The sequence below is a fragment of the Phyllopteryx taeniolatus genome, chromosome 11 (assembly GCF_024500385.1).
Source record: "Phyllopteryx taeniolatus isolate TA_2022b chromosome 11, UOR_Ptae_1.2, whole genome shotgun sequence".
Classification (NCBI taxonomy): domain Eukaryota; kingdom Metazoa; phylum Chordata; class Actinopteri; order Syngnathiformes; family Syngnathidae; genus Phyllopteryx; species Phyllopteryx taeniolatus.
The window spans coordinates 28,509,645-28,536,770 of NC_084512.1; the positions used below are offsets into that span (position 1 = coordinate 28,509,645).

Consider the following 27,126-nt stretch of genomic DNA (forward strand, 5'->3'; position numbering starts at 1 on the left):
GACTAAAACAAACGATGGCGATGAGATGTTTTCTTCCGCTTGCTCGTGTGCTTAAAAGCAAAGCATTTAATTCGATTTTTCATAACCTTCCATAATCTTCAAATGTGAAGTAAAACTTTGCATAATATACATTCATTAGCTTCGAATGTAAAACCGTGTTTAATGTTGTTTCTTGGACTTATTGTACATGAATGTTCACATCATTGTTGCTTTTATTTATTTTTACAAAATAAATGCATCATTTGTTCCCAGTTCAGGTTTTACAACGCCGCTTTATTTCTTCCGCTTATCCGGGGTCAGCATCTTAGGCAGGGCAGTCCAGATTTCAAACTCCCCAGCCACTTCCTCCAACTCTTCCGGGGGGATCCCGAAGCGTTCCCGGGCCAGCCGGGAGACGTAGTCTCTCCGGCGTGTCCCGGGTCGTCCCCGGGGTCTCCTCCAGGTGGGACGTGCCCGGAACGCCTCACCGGGGAGTCGTCCAGGGCGGCATCCTCACCAGATGCCCGAGCCACCTCGTCTGGCTCCCCTTAACTCCGAGCCCCTCCCGGATCACCGAGCTTCTCGCCCTATCTCTAAGGGAGAGGCCGGACACCCTGCGGAGGAAACTCATTTCGGCCGCTTGTATCCGCCATTTTGTTCTTTCGGTCACGACCCGCGGCTCGTGACCGTAGGTGTCCGCACCGCTGCAGACGCTGCACCGATCTGCCTGTCGATCCCCCCTTCCATTCTTCCCTAACTTGTCAACAAGACCCCGCCCGAGATACTCAAAATCCTCCACTCGGGGCAGGCTCTCCACGGTCTCAGATTTGGAGGTGCGGATTCTCACCCCAGCCGCTTCACACTCGGCTGCGAAACGCTCCAGCGAGAGTTGACGATCGGGGGCTTGATGAAGCCGTCGGAACCGCATCATCTGCAAAAAGCGCCTAAATGGACCCCCCTCAACGCCTCGGCTGCGCCTCGAAATTCGGTCCATAAAGGTCCTCAACAGAATCAGTGACAAAGGGCAGCCTTGGCTGTCAGGGTGCATAAAGAAAGCCAAGCATTCACACGCAGGCAGTATAGGGACCATTTCTTTATTTTCAATGAAGCTAACGTGCTAGGGTGCAAACTACATAGAGGCAGTGTTGTAACCATTTCAATGAACAAAAGTTCATGAAGTATTTCATATTTTGGGCAAACGTCAACAGAGCTCACTTCATTTCTGCCTGATGAATGTCACTGAGAACGCGCTCATTCTGGCGGCTTTGTACGGTTTTTGAAAAAAACTATGAACTAGCCCGTTTTTGGAGCGGTGCTCCTAGTTCAAAATATTGAAATATGAACTGAACTAGTTCTACTACTAGAACTAGTAGCAGACATGCTAACCACAAGGAAACCATACTGCCATGTTCTAAATTGACAAAGTGACTCGGACAATTTTCAGCTATTCATTCAACAGTATATCTATTACTGTATTGCTATGCTTTTTTTTCCATAGTAGTGTAGCCAAATGAGTTATTTAATGATGATCACACGGCGTCAGAGACTTCCGGCTGTTACTGCCCCTTTAAATAAAAAGCCCGCCAATGAATTGCACCACCGAAGAAGAACAATAAGTAAACCACCACAGAAGAAGAACACCCCCCACCCACCCCATCCCAACCCCCCGGCGCTGCCCGCCCACAGCCGGGGAGCCCCGCCCGCCAGAGCTGGACCCCCGCGGGACGAACTAGCAACTCCACAAACTCCACAACAGGTGCTCCGTAGCACAGACGCAAAGCCACAATGGCGGCACAACACTCGCAGGTACTTGGTCACTTGTTTCTACTTCCTCTTCGTGTCTTTCTCTTGCCGCCTAATCCCCTTATCTTCATCACCACCGTCCTCGTCCTCACCGGCCACCGGCACTCACCGTGACATGAATCCAACGAAGGTTGCCTTTGACGTCATCAGGTTTGGGTGATATTTTACGTTGCGTGTGCGCCCAATTCTGTGCGCGGTGCGGCGCCGATGGGCGGAGACGGTGGCAGCAGGTCCTCACCCGCTCCCCCAGTCGACCACAGAAAGAGTTTTTTGGAACAACAAGAAATCAAAAAGATTTTGTGTAACTCAAGGGCCCCTTACAGGATAAAACAACAATATCAAAGAATGAAATATTGGTTGAAGAACCAATATAATGTATGAATGAACTTTATTGAAGAGTAGATTTGAACAGTGCTTTCCAAGCCTTAAATCACAAATAAAAGCACAACGTAAAAGTGGCAGCTGGTCCAAAAGTGCAACCAGATCAATTTAAATCACTCTAAAATTATAATTATATGTTGAAACAAAAGAAAGAGAAAAGGTGGTGGGAAAATCCTGTATTTGCACCAAATTTCAACAGAGTTTTGGGGGGAAGGGTTGCAACTAACAATTATTTTAATCGATAATTATTCTGTCGATTTTTTTTTTAATTTTTAAAATTTGTATATTTAATTTTTTTCTTCCTATTAATTGATGACTCGATTAAAAATGTGTTTTTTTTAAACTTTCATGATTTTGAAAGAAACAGGACATGATTTTCAAATTGAAAGTGTGGAAAATGCACAAACCAAATGATTACGATTCAGTTAACGGTTTGGTCCGTAGTGTCAGAAAATCGGCAAAAATGTTGATGATTCTTTTCCAAAGTAAAAGCAGATATTATTGTGATTCAACACAAAGAGAGGATGAAATTCTGAGGATTTGTACAATTTTAAGTTATTCAAGGTCTCTGAACAATTAATAGATTATAAAATTAGTTGTTGATTAGTCAATTACTCGATTAATTGCTGCACCTCGAGATTTTTTATTGCCCCTCCATAGAGTGACATGTCTTTCGAAACATACTGCCAGCAAACAAAGTAATAAAAAAACACGCTTATACAATAAATATATTTTTTTCAACTTATAACTTGTTGCAAATGTAATCAATGTTCCATTTCAAACTTTAGAGCGAGCCCTATTAATGCGATTTATATGCCTTTTTCAAATTTTCAACTTCAGATTTTTTTATGGAGCTTGAAACGACTTTTCTATTTATTAGTTTTTGTGTGTCTGTGCGCGTGTGTGTTTGTGTGTGTGCGCGTGCTAGCCACACACATTCAGGTTGTAAAAGCATCCCCAGCAATCTGATCTTTTGGGGAACTATCTCAGACGTTCCTCCCGGCGGGCCATCCCGGCGGGGCCAGATACAACATCGCTCATCCAGGCCACATTGGCGCCATTCCTGCCTGTGACAAAAGCGTCTAAACTTAGACGCTGATACCGGTGGTCACGTTAGCTGCTGCGTTACGCGCGCGCACATACGCACAAAGTATGTAACACAACACACAGGTTCCGCAATGAATTGTTCGGGTAAACTTCCATGTTAAAGAGATCTACTGTAAATACAGTCACGTTTTATTTTTGATTTATGTCTGACAGAAGACATTCGGACGAGGCATGCTGACTGACAGCACGCCGTTGTGTGCGTGTGCATGTGCGCGCGTGTGCCCACCTGTTGTCAACGCTTGCCAAAATAAAAAGCCATTAAGTTGACGGGCACAATTGCTTGTAGTGGCTCATTGACAAAAATCGGATAACAAGCGCACCGTTGACCTCAGCTTCACTCACTTTGGGCAACCTTTTCTCTACTAAATCTGATTTTTAAAACTTTAGTGACATTTTTGACCAGCCAAAGGTTTGAGAAGGGAAAATGACGTTAGAATATATTTATTAAAAGAGGTGCCCCCGATGTCAAACTTGTCTTGAAGCTGGCTTTTTAACCGGGTCTTTTCAATAATTATAACCCGGGGCCCAACCGAGTCCTTTTCAAATCGGCAAATTTGAGCAGAATTTTTATTTATTTATTTTTATACACATTAACACATTCCAATATAAGACAAAGATGCATTCAAACAAACCCATTTTTGCTGTTTTGTTTTTAATAATGATATTCAAACAAACAACAATACCAAGTTTTGGGTAAGTTTCAGCGTTTATATATATTTTTAGTATATATATTTTTGAGATGATTTGGTTTTTGGACTTTTATTGTGCCAAATATCGGAGTCGGCCCTAATCATAACCTATGATCCTTTCTGTTTTGTTTTTTATTTTTTTTAAATCCCACTTCTACTTTTGCATTTTGTGTATTTGTCAGCTGTCTTCTAAAGCACTTTGTGCCTTTTGTCTGTAAAAGGTACAATAAAAAGCTTTTTAATGTGAAAAAAACCCCAGTCTTTATTTTATCGCTGGAGGCTACTTAAAGGTCCCATATTTTGCCAAACCAACTTTTTCTAGTATTTGCGATGTAATATTGTCTCTATGGTGCCTCAGTTAACATGTGAAATATGAATTAAAATCGTCCACGCTTTCCTGAGTTCCAGACATTTTTTCTGCCGAGAGGCCTGCAATCAATTTTCAAGTTTTTCCAGTTACGAGCCGTCGCTCGGTCGATTTTTATTGATTTATTTTGCTCTGTGTTGCGAGCCAAAGTTTGAGTTACGAGCGACATTCACATACGCCGCCGATAGAGTGAAGTGGGGGGAAAAAAACGGAGCAATTATGTTACTCTAGGGCTGCAACTAACGATTATCTTAATCTTAATGGAATAATCTGGACAAAGCAATGTTTTAATTTCCATTCCTTTATTCAAAAACAAGACATTATTTCAAATGAACAGTTCAGAAAATACACAAATGTAAAAACAGATCTTTGCAAATGTCTCATTTTGAAAAAACGCAAAAATAACACAGGTTAACAACAAATTCATTTTCTAAATGTTTTAGCTAATTTAGGACAATTTTGATATGCTGAATCCAAATATCACATAAATTTTGCTCAATCAGGTTAACATCCAATAAACCGAGTTTCCTGCCTTGAATTTTGAACAATGATGACGTAACATTCCATTTTCAGGTACTTACTTTTATCAATGTCACATTTAACAATTTGGAATACAAAAACCTGACCTGAGCAAGTGAGATTCTGTGGTGCGAAATTGTCCTGAATTAGTAGAAAAAACGGACAATTTACGAAGAAATCGTTTTTGTAACCCAGTGCAATCAGTCTACTTTCCTGGAGGACGACAGAAATGGGAGAATATTTACTGCACAATTTGAAGTTCATCGAGGTCAATAAACGATTAAACAATGATCAAAATAGTTGTCGATTAATTTGATATTTGATCAGTTGCCGATTAATCGTTGTCGATTGTTGCACGTCTCGTGAACTCGCATGTGGGCAAGAAGAGCCGCGGTTGGCGACGCACTTTAACAGACCAAAATCAGATCTTTTTTTTTTTTGTGGGGGGGGGATGTTTGTTTGAATGTCATTAGTTTTGGCTTACGTTGTAATGTTTGAATGTGTTTAAAAAAAAAAAGCATCACAAATCAACAATCTGCCGAATCGCTCGGGTCCTTTCTTTGGGAATGCGAGAAGGCGTGTCACAGTGGTGATAATTCAACACGGGAATCAAACTGTCAACCTCTGACTAATAGGCCATGTGACCTTTTGCCAACGGCGTCCCTTCACTCTGCGCGTGACCTTTTTGTTGTTTTACGATCGCCTCGAAGATGACGAGACGCATCCTGGCCTCGCCCATCGGAAGAGAACCTAAAGGCTGGTCCAGACGGGACGGGGGGGTTCTAGAAGAATCAACCGGGTCTATATTAGCGCTGGTGAATCACGGCGAGCTTGCCGCGGCGGGTGTCCCCTTTCATGCCATATAAGTCCACCCCCCCCCCCCCCCTTCCTTCAGAACCCCCCCCCCCCGTGCCACCCGGCTATCTGCGTCTATTCTTAGTCTGTCACTTCAGCTCGTCCGAGCAGGCGAGTCCTCGTCTTCCTTCTCGTCTTCCTCCTCGCACTTCTTCGTTGTGTTCACGTCTTCTTCTTCTTCTTCTGCCCTCAGAGGCCCCCGGCCCTCCCTCGCGTCCCGCCGCTCTGGCCCTCGTAGACCCCTGAGCCAAGACAACCCCTAACCCCCACCCAAAAAAAAAAAAAAAAAAAAAGGCTGTCACCCCACTTTTAGGAAAAAGGAACTTTCCCCCCGGTTGGAACATGAGCGCGTACACGGTGTCGCTGCCCGGGCCCGGACCTTGGGGGTTCCGGCTCCAGGGAGGGAAGGACTTCAACATGCCGCTGACCATCTCCAGGGTAAGCTGACGCTCGGCTTCTTCTTCTTCTTCTTGGAGGAAAATTGTAGCTCTTCTTCTTGAGCTTTAGAAACGTCTTGATTGACCGAGTCTGCTAGTGGTGCCTTGAGATACGAGTGGCCCCCGCGAGGAGGATTTTTGTGCTTTGACTTGAGAGCACCAACTTGAGATGCAAGCGCCGTCCGTATGTTGCCATTGACTCAACTCACTTTACAACAAGCAGCAATTTGCCAGATCGAATCAGTGAACAATTCTCCAAGTCGCAGTTTCACGTCAAATTAAACACAGAACAAAGAGACTATGAAGCAAGCACATGACCTCCGCGAGCTTAATGCTAACACATAATACAAAAGCTCATAGACAGGCTAAAAAAAAAATCACAGCTACACCCTTTATACCCGTGTTGTAACGCTTAAAGGTCCCCTTCCATCAATTGACTTTATTTTATTTTTATAAAACCCTATTGTATGTCATCAGTCTGCTTTCATGGAAGACTACAGAAATTTGAGAATATTTACTGTTGAGAGGCTGAACTCCGACGGTTTGGACAATTTTACGTGAAACAAGCTCTCTAAACGATCAGTCGATAAGCAAAACGGTTGTGGATTAATTGGATAATTGATTCTTTGTTGATTGATCGATTAATTGTTGCACCTACACTCGTAAGTCAAGGTACCACAGTATAGCAGAAAAGCCACGAACAAAACATACGCACACAAATGTACAAGGTGCAGCCAATCATTGGGAATCAACTGTGATTGGCTCTGCATGGTGTTCAATAAACCATGGTGGTTTCCTATCGGTTCTCCTCCATCCTTCACGGGTGGTCCTCGTTCTGATCTCAAAGCACACAAGATGGTGTGAACTCAAAAAAGTCCAAAATGGTTCAAGGATGAACAAGTGGGTTCTTCGTTCGTTGGGGGTTTTGTGTCCTGCTGTCTGAAGTCTTTTGGGGTCACAAGCGAGGTGTCGGGGTGGCGTGGTATGGGGGCACACGCGGGGGCGTGGCGGCTGCCGGCATTTGTCAGGGGGCGAAACGGATCCGTGGGGGCCTAAAAGTGGAAGCGGTGTTGGTTTCACGTGCGCCCGGAATAGACCAGCTGAAAGGCCGAAACGGGGATGCTCTCTTGTGTTTTGGGAATCTTTCGTCTCTCCGCTGGTGCGACACGGGCTCCTTCCTAGTGGTGCGCCAAAGAATCAATGGACTGAATACAAATAAAATCGCCAGCATTTTCAATTTGAACGACGTTCAAACGTATAAAAATGAAGCCTGTTTAATCTTTTCATCCAGTATTGTCCATATCACGGCATCTGCTTGGGTAGGCCAAGCATTCGTAGCGATATGGCATTTTCCGCGCAACGTTTGATCGTGCGGTAATTTGTACCCGCTCATTTGTGGGCACAAATCATAAACGGTTAACCTTTATGTGTGTTAATTGGGGACGAACACACGCAGCAAGTTGGAGCGAGGCGCTGACTTTAGCTTGCTCGTTCGTTAGCTCACGGGCTAGCAAACATAATAAAGAGCTTTAATCAAGACTCTGTTAATAAAGTGTCTCTGTTAAATGCTACGCACTGCACTTGCACTGCAAGGCTGTGGAGTAGTGGACGGAGACAACTGTTTAGCTCCTTATCGCGAACATAATAAACAGCTACATTTACCTTTAGTGTCTCCGTTCCAGCGGCGTCATCCGAGCCAATCGTTTTGCATTCAATCGTCAAACCGTGTAGATTCAGAACTGAAACCATGTCCCAGATTCATTTTGACCTGCAGGATGCTACACATAAAACATGAGAAAACAAATTGGTTCTGACGGGAGAGGACCTTTAAGCAGATGTGATTATCATGAAGTCGTGTTGCGGGATGTGGAAGAAAATTCAGATGAAAGTTTTCTTGGATGTTGACGGACATTGTACGGCGGGTGCCTCTCCAAACATGGAAGACGATCCTAGCCGTAGCATTAGCATCCGTCAAGGTTCTTGATGCTTGATCAGCAAATCCTTTGACGATATGGGCTGCAGTGCCTGAAACCAGACCACAACATGATGACATATCAAAGTCAAATCATATTCTCATATTCCAACGAAGATGTAGTCTACTGCGTGAAAGGTATGCCTGGTCCACAGTCGGATTTTGATGCGACCAGACCGGAAACCAGCTGAGTGGACAACATGAGTCGCATAATATGCTAAATGGATGCGATACAATGTGAAATCCAAGTCCATTTGATGAGAACCGGCAGTCAAATAGGCCAAAATTCAGATGTGGTTGACCAAAAGCTGTGTAGAAATAAGTCTGAAGTCGACATTTAAACGTTTGTCCAGAGGCTGCCGCTCTCATTTCCGCGGGTAGGCCGTTCCTGACTAGTGAATGCTTTAGGACCCGCACCTACTTTATACGGCACACCATTGTTTGTGGAGCCTCACACAGACGCAGCAGTAGTACCCATTCGCTGGGTTGGGTCCGAAAGGCACAGGCTCGATGACTACCGTCCGTTTCTGAAACACAAATCCTGCGGAAAGCGTGGCCGCCCTTATGTTGCGAAATACTTTCAAGTATTCTTTCCTTCATTTTCACGTCACAAATTTGACCACTCGGCCGCGCTTTTTTGTCGATGTTTATTTTTATCTTCCTGCTCCCGTCGACAAATGTGAGCATCTCGAAAGTCATCTGCTCTTTTAATCCGCGCTGGTATCGCTGTCATAACTGACTCCGGCACTCGGTGGGAAATCTCTCAGCTGCTATGCTCGGGTCTGACTTCGTAGAATGTGAGGAGCCGCACCCTCGCCCGATGTGTCATTGCTCATCTTTACATCTAATACGACTTCGCAAAGCTCAAGTACGACGTCAGCTCCTCGGCCCGTTCCGATCGAGACGCTTTGATTGGAGGTTTTGAGGTTTCGGGGGACGCCTGATGAGCAGACATTTGCGGGCCACTTGCCCAAATCAGTCGGTACAGTAAATGGAGCTGCGGCTGCAACGAGCTAGCGGACGGACTAAATTGAAAGGAAAATGGGGCCCAAAACGTCAAACAATCAAATCCATAATTTCCTTTTCATGACATCTGACAATGCTAACATTAGCTAAAACAGACATTCTTACTCTGGGACGCAATTCTTCTATATGCGTAACACATACAGAGGATTGAAATTACGGTACTCAAGGAAGGGCCCGCGCTGCTACAAAAGACAGTACACATAATAAGCAATATAAAAATATGGTATATACAGTATCAAAAGTATGAATTGAATGTGCAAATATCAAAGATCAGTCGTTTTGACTGTCATTAAGTTTGAACATATTTTAATAGAACTCAAACCAAGCCATAGCTCAGTGGCATCGTTAGGCCTATTTTAGGGGGGATTCAGACCCCTAAATTGTTCTTAATGATTTGGTTGTTTAATTAACAAAAAAAAACTAATTGCACTTTTTTTTTCACCATTTTTTTTTAACCCCCCTTGAATAAGTGAGGATAAACTACCAATAAGCATTCTGGGGATTGGTTCCCCCCCCAAAAAAGAAAAAGATTGGGGACACAAATGAGAACAAAATGAAAATACAAATTGAAAAAACATCCATGGATATATTCGAATCAGGGGATGACAAACTGCAAGTATGTGGGGGTGCACTCTAATTTGAAAATATCCTCCGCTGTAGCCTTGGACCGTCTTCTGCTCTTAGCTGGGGACCGAAGCCTACTAATTGTTTCTATCATCAGTGATGAAGAACCTCGAACTGTTGGCTGGCCGCGTCCAGAAAGATGAAGCTAGATCATCGAGTGAACTTTATACATCAAGTCACATCATGGAAAAGAAGCTAACCTCGTTCACTTAGAGTTGTCATCAGCGGACAATAATCACAATAAAAATAGTCTTCACAGTTGTTAATTGTTGCAATGTATTTTGAAGGGGAAGTATTCATAATTTCACTAATGTCATTCAAAAAAGATCTTAGCGCAACAGAGTGATAGACAGATTTGCCACCCTTAAAAACAGACAGCATTCATTGATGCTTCCACCCACCAAGTAGCGAGTGATAGCAGCTGTTAATTAGATTTTTATTACATTAAATCCTCAAAGGTATTTATTTTTCTGTTTAAAAAATAAATAAATAAATAAATCTATAATTTATTTGTCAATTGCAAATGATGGACCTGCGACTTGTGAGGATAAACGTTTCAGAGAATGGATGGATGGCGTTTTGCATACACTATAGCGATGTGTACGTTTTTTGGGTGTGATTAATGCTGAAAACATACTTCCTGTGTTTGTGTAGTGTATTAAAAAAACTGACTGAAACAACTACAAGTCTAACAGTGACTTTGAACCTTTACCCAGCATTGTATTGTTATAAAACATGTCCAAAAAATGTTAAAAGGCAATTTCTGTGTCTTTGTTAGCTGTTTTTTTTTGTTTTTGTTTTTTGTTCTCATGCACACAAACGTTCCTACTCACTATTTGTTCACCTCGAATAAAGCTAACATGTGGATGTGTTTGGAACGAGGAAGAAAAAACAAACTCCACACAGGAAGCCCTGATCACAGATTTGAACTCAGAACCTCCTAACCGTGAGGCAGACATTGCTAACGCATGGCACTTATTTTGCATATGCACTATTTGATATTTCTGTCTGAATTCCAAGTCTGAGCAAATCGGATGCGCGTGTGGTGCATGTACAGTACGTTGACGTGAACTGTCCACTCGAAGTAGGCCGGCGGACCCAGCGGCTTCCTCTGCACAGCGCCGCTGTTACGGCACAACTGTTGACAGGCACGCTGCCGTTTTTAGCTACGGAAGGTCAGCCAGCGCGCACACACGCACGACACGCGCCCGCGCGCGCACACACACTCACGTCTTATCGGTTATCTCCGATGTTCGCATCTACTGTTACAATTGCACAGGGTCACTGTAGTTACTTTAAGATAGCCGCAATAACCAACCTCCCACAGATATTGCAGATATTTTTAGTTTACTCAGAAACACTCAGTTGGTGGGGCCATCCCGGGGGCTAAACCTTCACAGTTGCACTTTAGAAAGACAGATTATTTTGATTTCATTAGCAGAGGGTCAAATGCAGCATGTTCTGTTTCTAAATGTGGAAGTACTGTAAATAGGAGTGGTCTAAGCGCGGAAACAAATGACCCAAAAGATCCAGATTTGCCTTGGCCTACAGATTCATTTTCCAGGTAATCCAAATGATACAGCGACACGGCATTTCCGGGTTTTAAGCGGGCGACTTTCAGCCGCCGCCAAGCCATAAAAATACAGTCTACAGCGCGGTAGAAAACGAACGCATGGATACTGGCCACGTTTGTCTTTTCAAATGATTCTATTGCATCTAGTTCTTAAAAAAGACTCTTCCAGGTGTAAAGTTCAGAGGTGGTGACACTTGGGTCAGTGGCTGCAAATAGCACAGTGACGACAAAGGGGGGTTTTTGGGGGGGAAAAAAGAGTGTGTGTGTTGACAACTGCGCAGGCTTCACAGGGCGGCGCCGGCGAGGCCGGCCGATGATCCGCTCTGCTTAGGTGAAATTGTGGACATGCTGGACTCTCGTCCCTGTCAGCCGCACAATAATCACGATAATCATCTGCTTTCTCATCGTTGCATTTTGGTGGCGACGGGACATCTGTTGCTTTTGGGTGCATGTCTTATGTCACACAATGGCGGCCATAAATGCTTTATGGTATAAACTCATTCCTGTTCACTTGCAAGAAGCCTCGTATTATTTTTTTCAGGAAAATCAATTTCAAAAATGATAAAACATATTAGACAAAAATCTTGACCCCTCTAGCGACAATTTTTTCAGTGACTATTTTACATTTTTTTTTTTAATATTTAATTTTTTTTTAGGAGATTTTTTTCATTTAAAAAAAAATAAAAAATAGGTTCTGTGATGCCCTCACATGTGGGCAAGGAGAGCCACAGTTGCTGATGTACTTTTAGCCGTTTATTGAGCGTGACAAACGCACAAATAGAAAATGAGCTGTTGGAGGCAGTGTTGCCACAGTTACCTTGCAAAAGTTACGTTACTGATTACTCTAGCTTACAAGTAACTTAGTTACATTGCTGATTACTTGATTTCAAAAGTAGGCCAGTGAGAAAAAAGTCGCTTTTGAAGTTGAGAGTTCTCACTTTTCATTGTCAATCTGATTTAAGCTAAGGTATTGTAAATCCTTCGGTGAGTCAGTCCTTACCCTCCACGACCGATGGATGATCGCGCACGCCGTATCAATAATTAACTCACAATGGATTGCGCGTTTAACACACCAGTACAACTGTGTTCTTAATGTGTAAATCAAAATGTAAGAACAATCAAATACACTTTTTTTACTCAGGCAAAGAACAAAAATAGAGAGGCGACAGTGAAATCGTTAGTCAAAATGGCGGATTTTGAGAGTAACCGTAAGCGTTAGCGGCATCACTGGTTGTAGGCCACAACTCACACCCGGATACTGACACGCAAACTACCTGACTCCGACGTCGAACCGTTGCTTATTGATTTCGTGTTTACGTGTGCGGATTTTGTTCAGATCACGCCGGGCAGCAAGGCGGCGCACGCCAACCTGGTTCAGGGAGACGTCATCATGGCCATCGACGGCGTGTGCACGGAGGGCATGACCCACCTGGAGGCCCAGAACAAGATCAAGATGGCCACCTACAACCTGGCGCTCACCATGACCAAGTAAGAAAATTGAAAGTGAAAAACTCTCTCCCAGCTCGTCTGTGAAATTCAAGCTTCTATATTATATAACCGTAATGACAAGCAGATGCCAGTAGATGGCAGCGTTGCGTTGGTTTGGATTTGAGATCGGCACAGCTTTTGAGTAGAAGAGAATAATTAGGCGGTGAATCTCAGCTCGTCATGTCGATTATGAGCGAGAAATGCCGACACGTTGGAGGTTGGACGAGAGCAGGCGCCTCACACTCCAACACAATATGTACATGTATGATCACAAAGCATGTGTCACTGTAAATAGTAGAAAGTATGCGTTGGGATCCATCTTGGATGGATGGCATCCCGCCTCTGTTACGGGACACAAACGACCTCGAGCCCCTTTCATGCGCAGATTTCACAAAATGGTTCTTTTCTTTTGTTGTTCCTGTTATGAAATTGCAATTCAATTGTATCTCTGGTCCCAGGAGGGCTTTCTTTGTTTTTTTTTTTTTTTTTGCCTTCTTCATTGTTCTCACACGTGTCTTGTACCTCACTGGAAAACAAAGTTTCATCCCTCTCTTTGATTTTATTTTCGTCCTCTTCCCGGGAACGCCAGCTTACGGCGGGTAGAGGGGAAGAAAAGTAGTAATAATACAAATAATAATAGTAATATGCGCCCCGGAGATGTGAGCAGATATGAAGCGTTTGTTGACTCGTGCGTCAAGGAACTTGATCCTGGGCAGAAAAGATGTCACATGAAGGGGGTACGTTACAAAAGCAATTGGCTTGCTATATTTCGGGACTTTTCCCAACCCTTCTCGCCACGATTGGAAGATCTTTTCCCGCTAAGTAAAGACAACACGAATGGAACCATTTTCCCGTTGTTTTGTGTAAGATACGAAAGGAAGGAAGTCAAATGCCAACGTGTGTACATTGTTTGTACACTTTTGACCTGAGTTACAACAAAAAAGACGTTTTGAATTTCGGAAAGGTTTTTATGTCAATGGATATTTCACGATGACAGAGGAGACGTTAAGATTGACAACATCCAACTCCACGTATAATAGGATGGAAATTATGAAACGTACCCTAAGTGTAATCCCACTGTTTCAGCCTCAAGTGAAAAAAGACAACGTGCTGGTCGGAATGTCACTGAAAACATCAGAGGGTTTCTTAAAGGCGCGGTTCCACCATAATGACAGGGTGGACACGTGCAAAATGTTCAATACAATCTTCATTGGCCAAAAACACACCAGGAATTTGTTGAAAGCCATACACGCGTAAAAGTCACAGATACTTCAGTAGAACGTGAGGATGGCGACCCCAGGTGGACGGAAATAATACCTGACTCTCACACATAACGTGCCTGTTATTGTGTTTAATAATGCCAAATATGTTATTATCCGGATAATGGATAGAATACTCGATTCTAAAAAATATTTGCTAGCAGGAGCCCTATTTGTGATATCGGGTCAGTCGCTTTGGGAAATGTTCCTCAAACCTCTGAGCTGTGTATACTTTTTGTCAATATACTTTAAAAAAAAAAAAAATTTTTTACCATCAAGTTACATTCAACATTTTTGTAGAGGGTCCTATTTGAAATACTATCCATTTTTGTTCTACTTGCCCATAGGAAAATTCCCCCAGTGAATTGGCCTTCTCTCTTCATGCAGACAAATTCACTATTCCGTCTTGTTTATCGATAAAACACATATCGTGGCGCTCTGCTCGCCACATGCATATACGAGCACCAGCACGCTGCGTTCCTCTCGTTTATTGACCCCCTTTTCATTTTTCGGCCCCAAACCACTGGAACAGTGCAACAACAAATCCTCAAAATCACCTCATTCATCGCAATGTCTTCGTTTAAAAAGTTAGCGAGGGAGACTGCGCATGATGACTGCATCTGTTTTTATCCTCTTTTGAACCTTTTTGTTATCTTACCCGACCCCTTGCTTATTTGCATTTGTTTGCCCAATCACCAGCTTGTTCATGTTTTTTTAAAATGTTTGTATTTTTTACACCCAATCCCTTCCTTCCTGATTCCCATTTATGTGTGTGTGTGTGTGTGTGTGTTTGTGGCAATTATACTGTCAGTTATTTGCAGACTATTAACTATTTGAGGTTTTAACTCTCTGTATTATGTAACTTTGTAACTATATCAGGCGGCACGGTGGTCAATTGGTTGGCATATCTGCCTCACAGTTCTGAGGACCGGGGTTCAAATGGGTTTTCTCCGGGCACATCCCAAAAATATGCGCGGTAGGTTGATTGAAAACTCTAAATTGCCCGTAGATGTGAATGTGAGTGCAAATGTTTTTTTGTTTGTGTGTGCCCTGCGATTGGCTGGCGACCAGTTCGGGGTGTACGCCGCCTCTCGCCCAAAAGATAGCCGGGATAGGCACCAGCACGCCCGCACGGACGGAAAATGGATGGATGGATCCAACTATATCAAACTGTAGTTTTTTTCGTGTATGTATTTGTAATTGCTTATATTTTGCTTTGTTTTACATTGCTGTCTATTTTCCAGGTGGGCATTACGAATACAAATCTTCTCCATTGCCTCGCATGGTCAAATCGAGGTCAATCAATAAAATAACTACATTTTGTATCGGTTGTTAACAGGGGACGAGGGAAGCTGTGTCAAGGTGGATGTTTTTGTTTGATGGTAAATAACCGGTCCTCAAAGAGGGCAGCGGCATGGATGCGGACGTGGCCTCCCGCTCGCCCCCAAGCGATAAGATCTGATATGTCGAGCGAGGAAATGAATGTCGGCGCACGCTGAGCTCCGAGCGCCGTCTCATAACCGAGCGGCGGCGCTTGGGGTCATGCAGATAAGACGCAATGATGAGGATGAGGATGGGGATGGAGATGGATTTTGTCCTCCCCCAGCGAGCGCGTTCAGAGCGTGTTGAGCGTGTGGAGACGAAGATGTTTGTCGGCACGCTCGTTCATCTCGGGGTCAGCGCGCCGCCGCCGCCGTTTTATATTCTATATATTTTTTTTTCTTGCTCTTCTGCCTCAAAAGTAAAACGCTTGACTTGCGCTTTGCTTTCTGGAGTTTTCCATGACGCCCGCCGAGGAGACGTTGCACAAAGTCAGCACGGGAGAAGAACCGCGATGAAATCAGCTCACTCATTTCAATCAACAACCTGGACAGAGAGAGCGAGATGCAAAATGAATTTCTCTTATTTCGAGTGAAACATCCTCCTCTCCTCATTTTTAGACAGCTTTTGCTTTTTTTTGTACATTTTCAGCCAGACAAAAAAAAAAACTGATACACGATTTATCAACTCAACTGTAGTCGTTCCATTGGCAGATTTTATTCACTTATTTTAGGGACAAAATGTTTTTGTTTTAAGTGAAAAAATCTGCCAATGGAACGACTATAATTGACTTGATAAGATTCTTTCAAATAGATGTTTTCACGACAAAAAAAGATGAATTCAGTCGGTAAGATTTTGCATTTTTGCAGTGTAGATTGATAGATACTGTAGATATTGAAGTCGTAAATATATTTATAAAATGTTTGATAAAGTCGCATCTTCCCTTGCCACCTTTCAAAACATTTTCTGTCAGTCCAATGAACATTTTTGTCTGTCTCCGTGTAGGTCGAAGCGTCCTGTTGTCATGCCAACGCCGAAAATTGATGCCGGCATTTCCATGATCCCTCACCAGCAGGTGAGTTTTCCCATAATCCATCGCTTCTCTCTCTCTCTCTCTCTCTCTCTCTCTCTCTCTCATTCTCTCCATATTTGTTGAAGCCTCAAATGTGACTTTTTGCCTTCCAAAGCTAAGGAGACCAGAGAAACAAAACTTAGCACATGAATATGAATTTGACATTAGTTCTCGTTATCAGGGTTTCTCAAACTTTTTGGGTCCAGGGTGTCCTTACAGGAGAATTGTTTTTCCCAAGGCATCGTTCTTAAAATTACATTCTCAAATTAAACAGAACTACCATGTGTGTACCCCTAAATGTCAAAAAAAAAAAAAGAGGTTGTAATATTGGAAGAATAAAGTCTTATTTGAAATAAAAAACAAAAACGTATTCATGACAAGAAAAAAATATATTTTGTCAGAATCAAAAGTCGTAATGTTACAAGAATAAAGTTGTTTTTCCAAGATAAAATTAGAATATAGTATCAAAGTCAAAGTTTAATGCGAGAAGAAAGTAATATTTGAAGCAAGTGAATTACAATGACATTTTATTCTCCTAATTGGGCCTGCGGTTAACGATTATTTTAATAATCGATGAATCTGTTGATTATTTTTTCGATTTAATCCAACAATCGGATAAAACAAAATTTGAAATTTCCTTCCTTTTATTCAGAAGCAGAAATAATTTCTAATTGACTGACATAAATTGACGATGATTTACTGGTTTGGTCCGTAATACTGTATGTCAGAAAGTCTGCTAAATTTCTGATCATTGTTTTCCAAAGTAAAAGCTGATGTTTGCAAATGTTTTATTTTGAAAAACACAAATGTAATCAGGCTGCTTTCATGGAGGACGACAGAAATCTAAAAATATTTGCTGTTGAGAGGCTGAAATTCTGAAGATTTGGACAATTTGAAGTTAAACGAGGTCTCTAACTGATTCATCGATTATCAAAATAGATGATTGCACATCTACACCTAAAAAACAGGAAAATAATCTGTACCTCTAATAATAGTTTTTCTTAAAATAATACAGACTTCATTGCTTGATTATGATTTCTGTGATTATACAACCACAATTCCAATGAAGTTGGGACGTTGTGTTAAACAGAATCCAATGATTTGCAAATCATGTTCAACCTATATTTCATTGAAAACACTACAAAGACGAGATATTTCATGTTCAAACTGATCAACTTGATTGAATTTAGCAAATAATCATGAACTTAGAATTTGATTGCTCCAACAGGTACCAAAAAATGTGGGCCAGGGTCATGTTTACCACTGTGTTACGTCACCTTTTCTTTGAACAACATTCAATAAATGTTTGGGAACTGAGGACGCTAATTGTTGAAGCTTTGGAGGTGGAATTCTTTCCCATTCTCGCTTGGTGTACAGATTCAGCTGTTCAACAGTCTGGAGTCTCCGTTGTCGTATTTTACGCTTCATAACGCGCCACACATTTTCAATGGGAGACAGGTCTGGACCGCAGGCAGGCCAGTCTAGTACACGCACTCTTTTACTACGAAGCCACGCTGTTGTAACACGCGCAGAATGTGGTTTGGCATTGTCTTGCTGAAATAAGCAGGGGCGTGTATGAAAAAGACGTTGCTTGGATGGCAGCATGTTTCTCCAAAACCCGTATGTACCTTTCAGCATGAATGGTGCCTTCGCAGATGTGTAAGTTCCCCACGCCATTGGCACTAACACAGCCCCATACCGTCACAGATGCTGGCTTTTGAACTTTGCGTCCGTAACAGTCCGGATGCTTCTTTTCCTCTTTGGCCCGGAGGACACGACGTCCACAGTTTCCAAAAACAATTTGAAATGCGGACTCGTCGGCCCACAGAACACTTTTCCACTTTGCGTCAGTCCATTTTAGATGAGCTCGGCCCAGAGAAGCCGGCGGCGTTTCTGGGTGTTGTTGATTAATGGCTTTTGCTTTGCACAGTAGAGTTTCAAGTTGCACTTCCGGATGTAGCGCCGAACCGTATTTACTGACATTGGTGTTCCTGGGCCCACGCGGTGATATCCTGTACACATTGATCTCGGTTTTAGATGCAGTGCACTGTGAAACTATTTCCTCCCGCACTTGGTCCCAAAAAGGGGAACCTCGCCTCGCCCCATCTTTGCTTGTGAATGACCGAGCACTTCAGGGAAGCAATCATGGCACCCACCTGTTCCCAATGAGCCTGTTCACCTGTGGGAAGTTCCAAACACGTGTTTGATGAGCATTCCTCAACTTTTTTGCCACCTGTCGCAGCTTTTTTGGAACGTGTTGCAGCCATCCAATTCTAAGTTGATGATTATTTGCTAAAAACAATCAAGTTTATCAGTTTGAACATTCCATATCTTATCTTTGTAGTGTCTTCAATTAAATATGATTTGCCAATCATTGTGTTCTGTTTTTATTTATGTTTAACACAATGTCCCAACTTCATTGGAATTGGGGTTGTACATCACAATCAAAAAAGAGCTTTTAATTGGCCCAAATGTAAGGTAGGCATGAGTTACTGATTTATTTTTTGTCTAGTTATTCTTTTTTTTATTGTCACGCCTGTCCCTAAATGAAGGTTAGTACTTTTTTGAAACGTTAAGACCCCCAAGCTACGGCTGGTGAGGGTCAGGGGACCCAGTTTGAGAAGCGCTGCCACTTTCGGTCTGCTGCTGCCCTCTTGTGGTGACTTAAAAAACTCGTTAAAACAGAGGAGTGGAAACAAGATAATATTATCGTATTAACTTCCCATTGATGGACGTTTTCTGCCCCGTCTCCTCCCCGGCCGCGGCTGCAGCTGAACGGTCGTCTGTCGGCCGAGGCGTGCGGCGGCCCCGCCCGCAGGAGGCAGTATAACTCGCCCGTCGGCCTGTACTCGGAGGAAACTCTGAGGGAGATGGCGGCCATGCAGGCGGGCCTACCCGCGGGGTACGTAGCCAGGACCGGGTGGGGGAAAAATCCCGGCAGGAGTGTGATGAGTTAGGACTTACAGTGATACTTTGACTTACTAGTGCACCGTCTTTGGAGTTTTTCCGATTACGAGACGTGGCTTGGTTGAATTTCTTGTGTGAAGTGATGAAAAATTGAGGAATTGAGGCAGTGTGATGCCCCCGCCGAAGTCGCCAAAGCACTTTTATCCTTTCCTTGAAAGGGAAAAACAGTCACACACACAAATAGAAAACTCACACGCAGACTGACTCCTCATCCTAACAGCACTCACTAGGCCACGCCCCTCAAAGGCACACATCAACACACCAGTACTACAGTGTGTACATAATTTACTTTACAAAACCATTTCAGTACACTTGTTATTTTTAGTTATTAGTGTATTTTTTTTTTACACAATAAAGTGCTACTTTTAGCCATTAAAAACAAAACTAGGGCTGCAACTAACGATTATTTTAGTAATCGATTCATCTCTCGATTATTTTTTTCAAGGATTTAGATTTTAAAAAAACTAAAATGGACATTATTTCAAATTGACAGTGCAGAAAATATCCAAACATAAATTGATAGTGATTCAGTTACTGGTTCGGTTCGTAACATCCGTAAGGAACTCGGCAAAAATGTTAATCATTGTTTTCCAAAATAATAAATGATGTTTGCAAATCTCTTGTTTCAACATGACACAAACGTAATGAGACTTCTTTATTGTATTAAGTATCATTCTTAATGTTTACTGTTGAGAGGCTCAAATTCCGATGATTTGGACAATTTCAAGTTGTACAAGGTGTCTGAACGATTAATCGATGATCAAAAATCGTTACTCATTACGTTGCTTTATTCACTTTTTGTGCTCAGGCCCAAGTCTCGTCTAATATAATAAGTATTGCTTTGACGCCGTCTCGTGGCATCTTGGTGCCAAGCAACTACGGTGAAGTGAGTTGAGGAGCTTCATGTAGCGCTTTGGCGCCTACTGCGTCTGTTTAGGCAATTCGAAACCTTTTTGAAGGGGCGTCACTGACTGGCAGATTTTTGCTCTCGGCGCCAGGGCGAGGTTCCTGCGATGGCATTTCAATTCTTTTCATCGGGGAAAATTGATTTGTACATTAAGTTACAAGCTTGCTCACGGAAGGAATGAAACTTGGAAGTCAAGGTACCACTGCACTTGTCCTGTTCAGTGTTGACTTGGTGTAGTTGCACTTGATGTAAGTGCGTCCTGCCATGTGAAGGAGGGGGAAAAAAAAAAAAAAAAAAAAAAAAAAGCTTCAGAACATTTGCTGTCAAAATGTTGACCAGGGTTACAGCAGGCTGGGCAAACATTTGTGCTCAAGCGCCACATTGAATTTTTTTAATAGACAGATGGGCCAGGTCATTTAACATGAGTTTAAAAAAAAAAAAATACAAATGTACATGTAAAATAATTATAGGAAATTATTAGCTCATTTTAATAATATAACAGTAATGTATCCTCATTTTTAAATGAATTTAATTTAGAGTTCATGAACAAATTATTTGATCAAATATACAAATGTTTTTGTATTTTATATAAAAATTTTAAATGATTTCAAATGAACTAGACAATTATCTTAAAAAGTATTCTATTAATATTTAGTTTGTATTATTTACAGGGGATCAATTAAAACTAACAGATTGTTCAGGTTCACGCGTGTATGTAAAATATTTATGATTAATTAACCAATTTTTTTACGAAATACAAATGTTCATTTTCCATCCATCCATCCATTTTCCGTACCGCCGAGCCCAGCTGACTCTGGGCGAGAGGCGGGGTACACCCTGAACTGGTCGCCAGCCAATCGCAGGGCACATTTAAGCAAATAATTATTCCCACCTACGGGCAATTTAGTGTTTTCAATTAGCCTACCCCATGCATGTTTTTGAAATGTGGGAGAAACACGGAGTACCCGGAGAAAAGCCACGCAGGCACGGGGAGAACATGCAAACTCCACACGGGCGAGGCCCGGAGTTGAACCCGCAACCTCACAACTGTGAGGCAGACGTGCTAACCAGTCCAACCGTGCCGCCCAGTGTTCATTTGATTATTTTAAATTCATTGAATCATAATGAACTAAACAATTATTTGAAAACATGTTGATTCTTCTAATATTTGTTATTTTAAGACTCAAATAAAATAAATTAACAAAATATTTAATGAGATAAATGTATAAATAATAATTAATTATACATCTATCTATCTATATGAACAATTACAGGTAAAATAATTATACATTTATTTTAGACTGATTAACCAATAATTTAGTCAAATACGCAATGTAAAATTGTTTATTTCAATGTATTTTAGATGATACTTGTACTAATAAAATTTTCTGCTATTATTCATAATTAAGTATACGCAATTATCTATGATTATATTTTACTCTAATGTTACTTTTCATTATTTACAATAACTCATTGAACAAATTATTTCATGAAAGGAAATCTCTAAATAAATGAATGCATTAGAATGAACAGATTTTAGGCAGCGTTGCTCCTGTAAATGTTGGGTCGTCCAGATGAAAGAAGTTCCGATCACATTTTTCCTACGCTGGTTTTCCAGTGATGGCGTCGTACTGTCGACCATTTTGAGGCGAGCGAGAGGACGTTGCGAAACAGAGCTGAGACTCCATTACCCCGCGTACCTTTGGCGACAAGTAACGAGCTCGTTCGGGCCTCGGGCGCGCTCGTTTGATTGATGTTGTACAACGTGAAAGTCGTGGTTCGTTCCCGCTCTGTCTTGGCGAACGACGCTGTGCCAATCAAATCGTTTCAAGGGGCCAATTTCGAGGTCGTGAGTCAGGTTTTCCTCAGGCGGGAATCCAGGAATGATTGGCAGCACATTGATTTGTTTTTTTAATTTCTTTTTTTAAGCAGGTGCTGCCAGACATTTGGGAAAAATCTCACTTTGGAACCGCCCACTTTAATACCACTAATTTTAGGCCCCTGTCAGTCAAAAGAATCCTGAATCCTGATCACTTTTCTTTTTTTTTTTCTTTTTAAGAATTGGCGTTCCAGAATTATTTTTTTTCTTCTTGATTAGTTTTGACACTGACAGTCAGCAACAGTTTAAAAGCGCTTTACCGACACCTGTTGGCCGTAAATGGAACCGCGGCAGCTCAAATGTCCAGTCGAGTCCAGTCCGTCCGTTCCATTCTCGATAGCGCTTAACATCCTTAAAGTTAGCTGGACGCTATTTGGGTGAGAGAGGCCGGGAACACGCTGGACTGGTCGCAGCCAACGGCAGGACACTTGGAGACAAACAAGCACCTCCCGCTCACATTAACCCTATTTGTTGATTCAGTCTTTAACGAAGCTAACATGCTAACGTGTTTTTTGCGGTGTGGGAGGAAAAACCCACTTGAGCACAGGGAGAACATGCAGACGCCACACAGGAAGGCCGGGTTGAGAGTCGAGCCCAGAACCTTTGGACTGTCAGGGAGACGTGTTAGCCACTAAGTTTCTCCATCATGTTAGCACCTCAGTCGTCAGCTTTGACTTTCTATGGCAGTTTGAGTTTGCTTAAGGGAAAAAATAAAATACAATTCCAGTTTATGGTAAACACTTTTGGGAAGAACCGAGAGAGTGGGAGGCAGTGCTAGCATGCTCATGCTAAAAACGAGCTAATGGAGCTGTTGTACAACATGGTGGCTACCTGATGATGTCACTCACACTTTTCCTCCTCAGTCAGATGTTCACCTCCTCCTCCTCTTCCTCACACCAACTAAAAGTGATGTCACATGACTAATCTTCTTCTCTCTCCTCGTCTTCCTCATTTTGGCCACCTTCATCCTCTCTCCATGGACGAAACCAGGTTTTCAGCCCCCCTGCTCACAAGTTAGTATCTCCTGCCGAGTGCATCAAGTAGCAAGTGTGTCTGTGCGTGTGTGTGTGTTGTCATGGTCGCAGTGGATTTACGTTGCACAGCACATTGGCCAGTAGAAGAAGCTGCTTTAATTTGAGGTGTGTTTGTTTTTGAAGTTGCAGTGTTATGGTGTTACTAAAACCTAGCAAGTTTTTTTTTTGTTTTTTTGTGAAATAAATTTCATGTACAGCAACATCTTTGACTTCAGAACTAGCTAGCTAGCTGCCTGGTTCAGTTAGCGTTAGGGCTGTCACTATCGAATATCTTTAGAATAGATTGTTCTGTCGATTATTCCATTGAGTAATCGAATAATCCGATAAAAATATATTTTGCATTCAAGTTTATAGCAAAATCTTTTTTTAAGATTACTGTTTATTAAGCGAGTATTGTTTATTTGTTTTTGTTGAATGATGAAACAAAACCAAATAAACAACAATGAAGCAATATCACACAAGAGGAAGTGCCAACCTTTTTGAAACCGCGAGCGACTTCTTGGTTACTGATTCATGCGAAGCTACTAGTCTGATATACAGTCGAACCTCGGTTTAACAGACCCGGAACCAACGTACTCTGGATTTAACGGACAGAAAATAGTGTCCGGTCGGAACTCTAAACGTTCTTTTGTTTGCTCCAGATTTGCCCGCTGTCGTTTACTGGCGGAATCAACAGACAGAGAATGGTGCCCGTATTTCCGGGTTGTTCCGCTGTTGTCTCAGATATAAAGACTAGATCCGGTTAACCAACGTGGCGACCATGTTGGCAGGGGCGATGTTCCCATCAAAGCCAATGGTTGTTGTCCATTCAAATTTAGTGATCGTGTCTCATCTCTTGCACCTTCTATCCTGATTTTGGTACAGTATACGATTGTTTTTTTTTGTCAGGCCCTTCTCTGGCATCCAACGGTGGCTGTGAAAAGGAAGCACGCTAACCTCGCCGCTCGTGAAAGCGACCCTCGACTCGCCACCACAACAACTATCTTCCGCCAGCGCGCCGTTATCACCCCTCTCAAGCACCAGCTATCATGGCACTTTCACGCCACTGTTGCACCATGTCAGCAATGCTTAAGTTTGGACAAACCTTTCAAACATTTTCAAGCTTTTTTTATATTTATTCACAATAATTTGGTACTTGGAGTTCTTAGGCCATAAAAAAGTTCTTCAATTTAACAGACAATCAGCTTCAACACACCACCCCTCCTCCCTTCAGTATGAGCCCGTTAAATCGAGGTTCCACTCCACACTTCGGAGGCTGCTTCATGTTCCACTACAATAGTAATAGCTTAAACTGACTAGTATTTTTTCAAGAAATGGATGATGATTTACCATAATATCTCGTGTATAATGAGCTCCCATGTATAATACGCGCCCCCAAAGTTGACCTCAAAATTGTGGAAAACCCTTCTACCTATTTAAATGCATTTTTACAATGCATGATTTTGCTTCTACCCATATGATCAAAACGGGAAGTGTTATCTGTATTTTGTTAGTTTTTTCAAAGAATTATTCTGAAGTTAAGCCCTTTATTTTAACACGTAATGCTTTCTTTTTATTTACTTGCTCTTATTTTGAAATTCCCAGCCCTACTTTTATTTAGTAAATGAGAAAACCCACAGTTGTGCTCATGTTTGATTACCCAGGCAGAATTTGTAAGATGGGTAAAATTATTTAAAGAAAACATGAAGACATTTAATTTTATTTTAATGGGATTAAAATTAAACTGTCCAGCATTTCAGAAAAACATTATCATTAAACAAAGCATAACCATAAAGAAATTAATGATGGTTGTTGTTCAGTCATCAGTCATAGTTACAAAAAATCCAATAATAATAATATTTCACAAATACTGCCAGGGTATGTAAACCTATGAGCACAACTGTACATATATGCAGTCATACGTACCTCTGTAATGTTGGAATGAAAGTATAGGCTACACCTTTTTCATAACCTCTAGGTGGCTGTGGCATATCGGAATGAAAGTGTACAGCTTTTTCATAACCTCTAGATTGCGGCACACATATATAAAATGTGAAAGTTTTTTTCATTTTCACCGATGCATAATGCACACTTTTGACAATTAATTGGGGAAAGAAATGTGCATTATACACGAGAAATTACAGTAGTTACCCCTTTACGTGTCAGAAAATAGGTACAAATATTCACCATTGTTTTCCAAAGTAAAAGCAGATGTTTGCAATTGTCTCATTATGATTCAACACAAAATATAATCAGTCTGCTTTCATGAAGGACTCAGAGAATATTTACTGTTTTGAGACTGAAATGAGAGAATTTGGACAATTTTAAGTTAAACAAGCCCAAAAGAGTTAATCTATTATCAATATAGTTGTTGAATCATTTCATAATCGATCAGTTGTCAATTAATCGGTTAACTGTTGCACCTCTACTCGAGGCTAAAATGTCTTCGCTATGCTGCTTAGATTGGTACATGCAACTGAAAACGCTCTCACATGCACGACTTAAACCCTCTCAGGTGCAGTGCACGACTGAAACACTCACATACAACAAACAACTCCGTGTGTTTCATATAAATATAAATTGACATCACGACAGTAAGATAAAATGAGGACGCTAACGTTAGCTTAGCACAAAGGACACAATTGCGTACAGAGTGACGCCTTGTCTGTCACCATGGTTTCACGCTGTCTTATTTTCACTATTAGGATCAACTGCGAGTGTATTTGACTTTCTCTTTGGCTTTTTGTAGCTCGACACGTTTGCCAAACCCAACCAACCAAAGAAAAACTGATGCGGCCGGCAACAATGAGATAAAGATGTTAAGAGATGAGAAGAATGTTAGCTTAACACCGAGTGAAAGGACACAATCTTTTCACGCCGTCTTACTTTTTTGCTTTTGCTCTTTAAAGGTTGACATTCAGAACGATATAAATGCCTTAGTGTGTGTGTGTGTGTGTGCGTTTAAAACTAATCAAGCAAATCTGCCGAGCAAAAGAGTGCGCGGCTAACGAAGTGGCAGTGTATGGTTTGCTTTGGTTTGGACATTTCTGACACTTGGCGTGACAGCGAAGGCCACATGGTGCTTGCGGTGACATTCGACTGGCGTGAGCATGGTGACATGTGATGTGCTCGCTACTGAAATGCACTCATGCATATTACTGAAACACCGAACCGCACTACTAAAATGCTCTCACACGCATACGCCTGAAATCTCACACGCGATACGGAAACACTTTTACACACTGTTGAAAGACTCACATTCACTACGATAACATTCTCAAACGACTGAATATCCTCACACTCACAAGTGAAACAATCTCACACTCACTACTGAAATGCTCACATGCAGACTACTGAAACACCTAAAGACATTGCTGAAATGCTCTCACATGCAGACATACATCTAAAAGAGTCTCTCACGCACACTACTGAAACATGTTCGCATATCTCGCGCGCACACACAACTGAAATGCACTCACATACATAACTGTAAAGCTCTCACATGCAGTGCTGAAAAATGATTCGCTCATTAAATTGCTGAAACACTTTCACATTTACGACTGAAATGCTTTTACACGCTACTGAACTGCACTCACACATTTTACTGAAATGTTCTTCACGTGTATGTACTGAAACGCTCTGTTGTGTGTGAGTGAGAGTTTTACTAGTGGTTATGAGAGTGTTTCAGTAATGTGTGACATCATTTTACTTTCCATGTGAAAGCATTTAACTTTGTGTGTGTGTGTGTGTGTGAGAGAGAGAGTTAGTCCTGAATGATGCCCCACATGGACTTAGAACTCTCGTGTTGGCTGTCAATGTGGAGTGTACCTAATGAAGTGTCCATGTGAATGATGATCAGAATCCGAATCCGAATCCGAATCGTCTTTAT

The 27,126-nt window shown here is 41.9% G+C and overlaps 1 protein-coding gene across 7 annotated transcripts in view; it reads left to right on the forward strand.

Moving 5' to 3' along the window:
* The first annotated feature begins 1,636 nt into the window (after positions 1–1,636).
* Positions 1,637–27,126, forward strand: part of LOC133485679 (LIM domain-binding protein 3-like) — a 37,434-nt gene continuing 11,944 nt past the window's right edge. For 2 of the 7 annotated variants that reach the window (XM_061789794.1, XM_061789795.1), the window contains exons 1-4: positions 5,785–6,138; positions 12,669–12,820; positions 16,405–16,474; positions 23,215–23,237. In XM_061789794.1, the coding sequence (XP_061645778.1) occupies positions 6,043–6,138; positions 12,669–12,820; positions 16,405–16,474; positions 23,215–23,237 (341 nt within the window). In that variant the 5' untranslated portion in view covers positions 5,785–6,042. Of the gene's footprint in view, positions 1,786–5,782; positions 6,139–12,668; positions 12,821–16,404; positions 16,475–19,242; positions 19,374–23,214; positions 23,238–27,126 lie in introns of those variants that run through there. The other 5 variants (XM_061789789.1, XM_061789791.1, XM_061789793.1 and 2 more) reach the window with 5 other exon arrangements.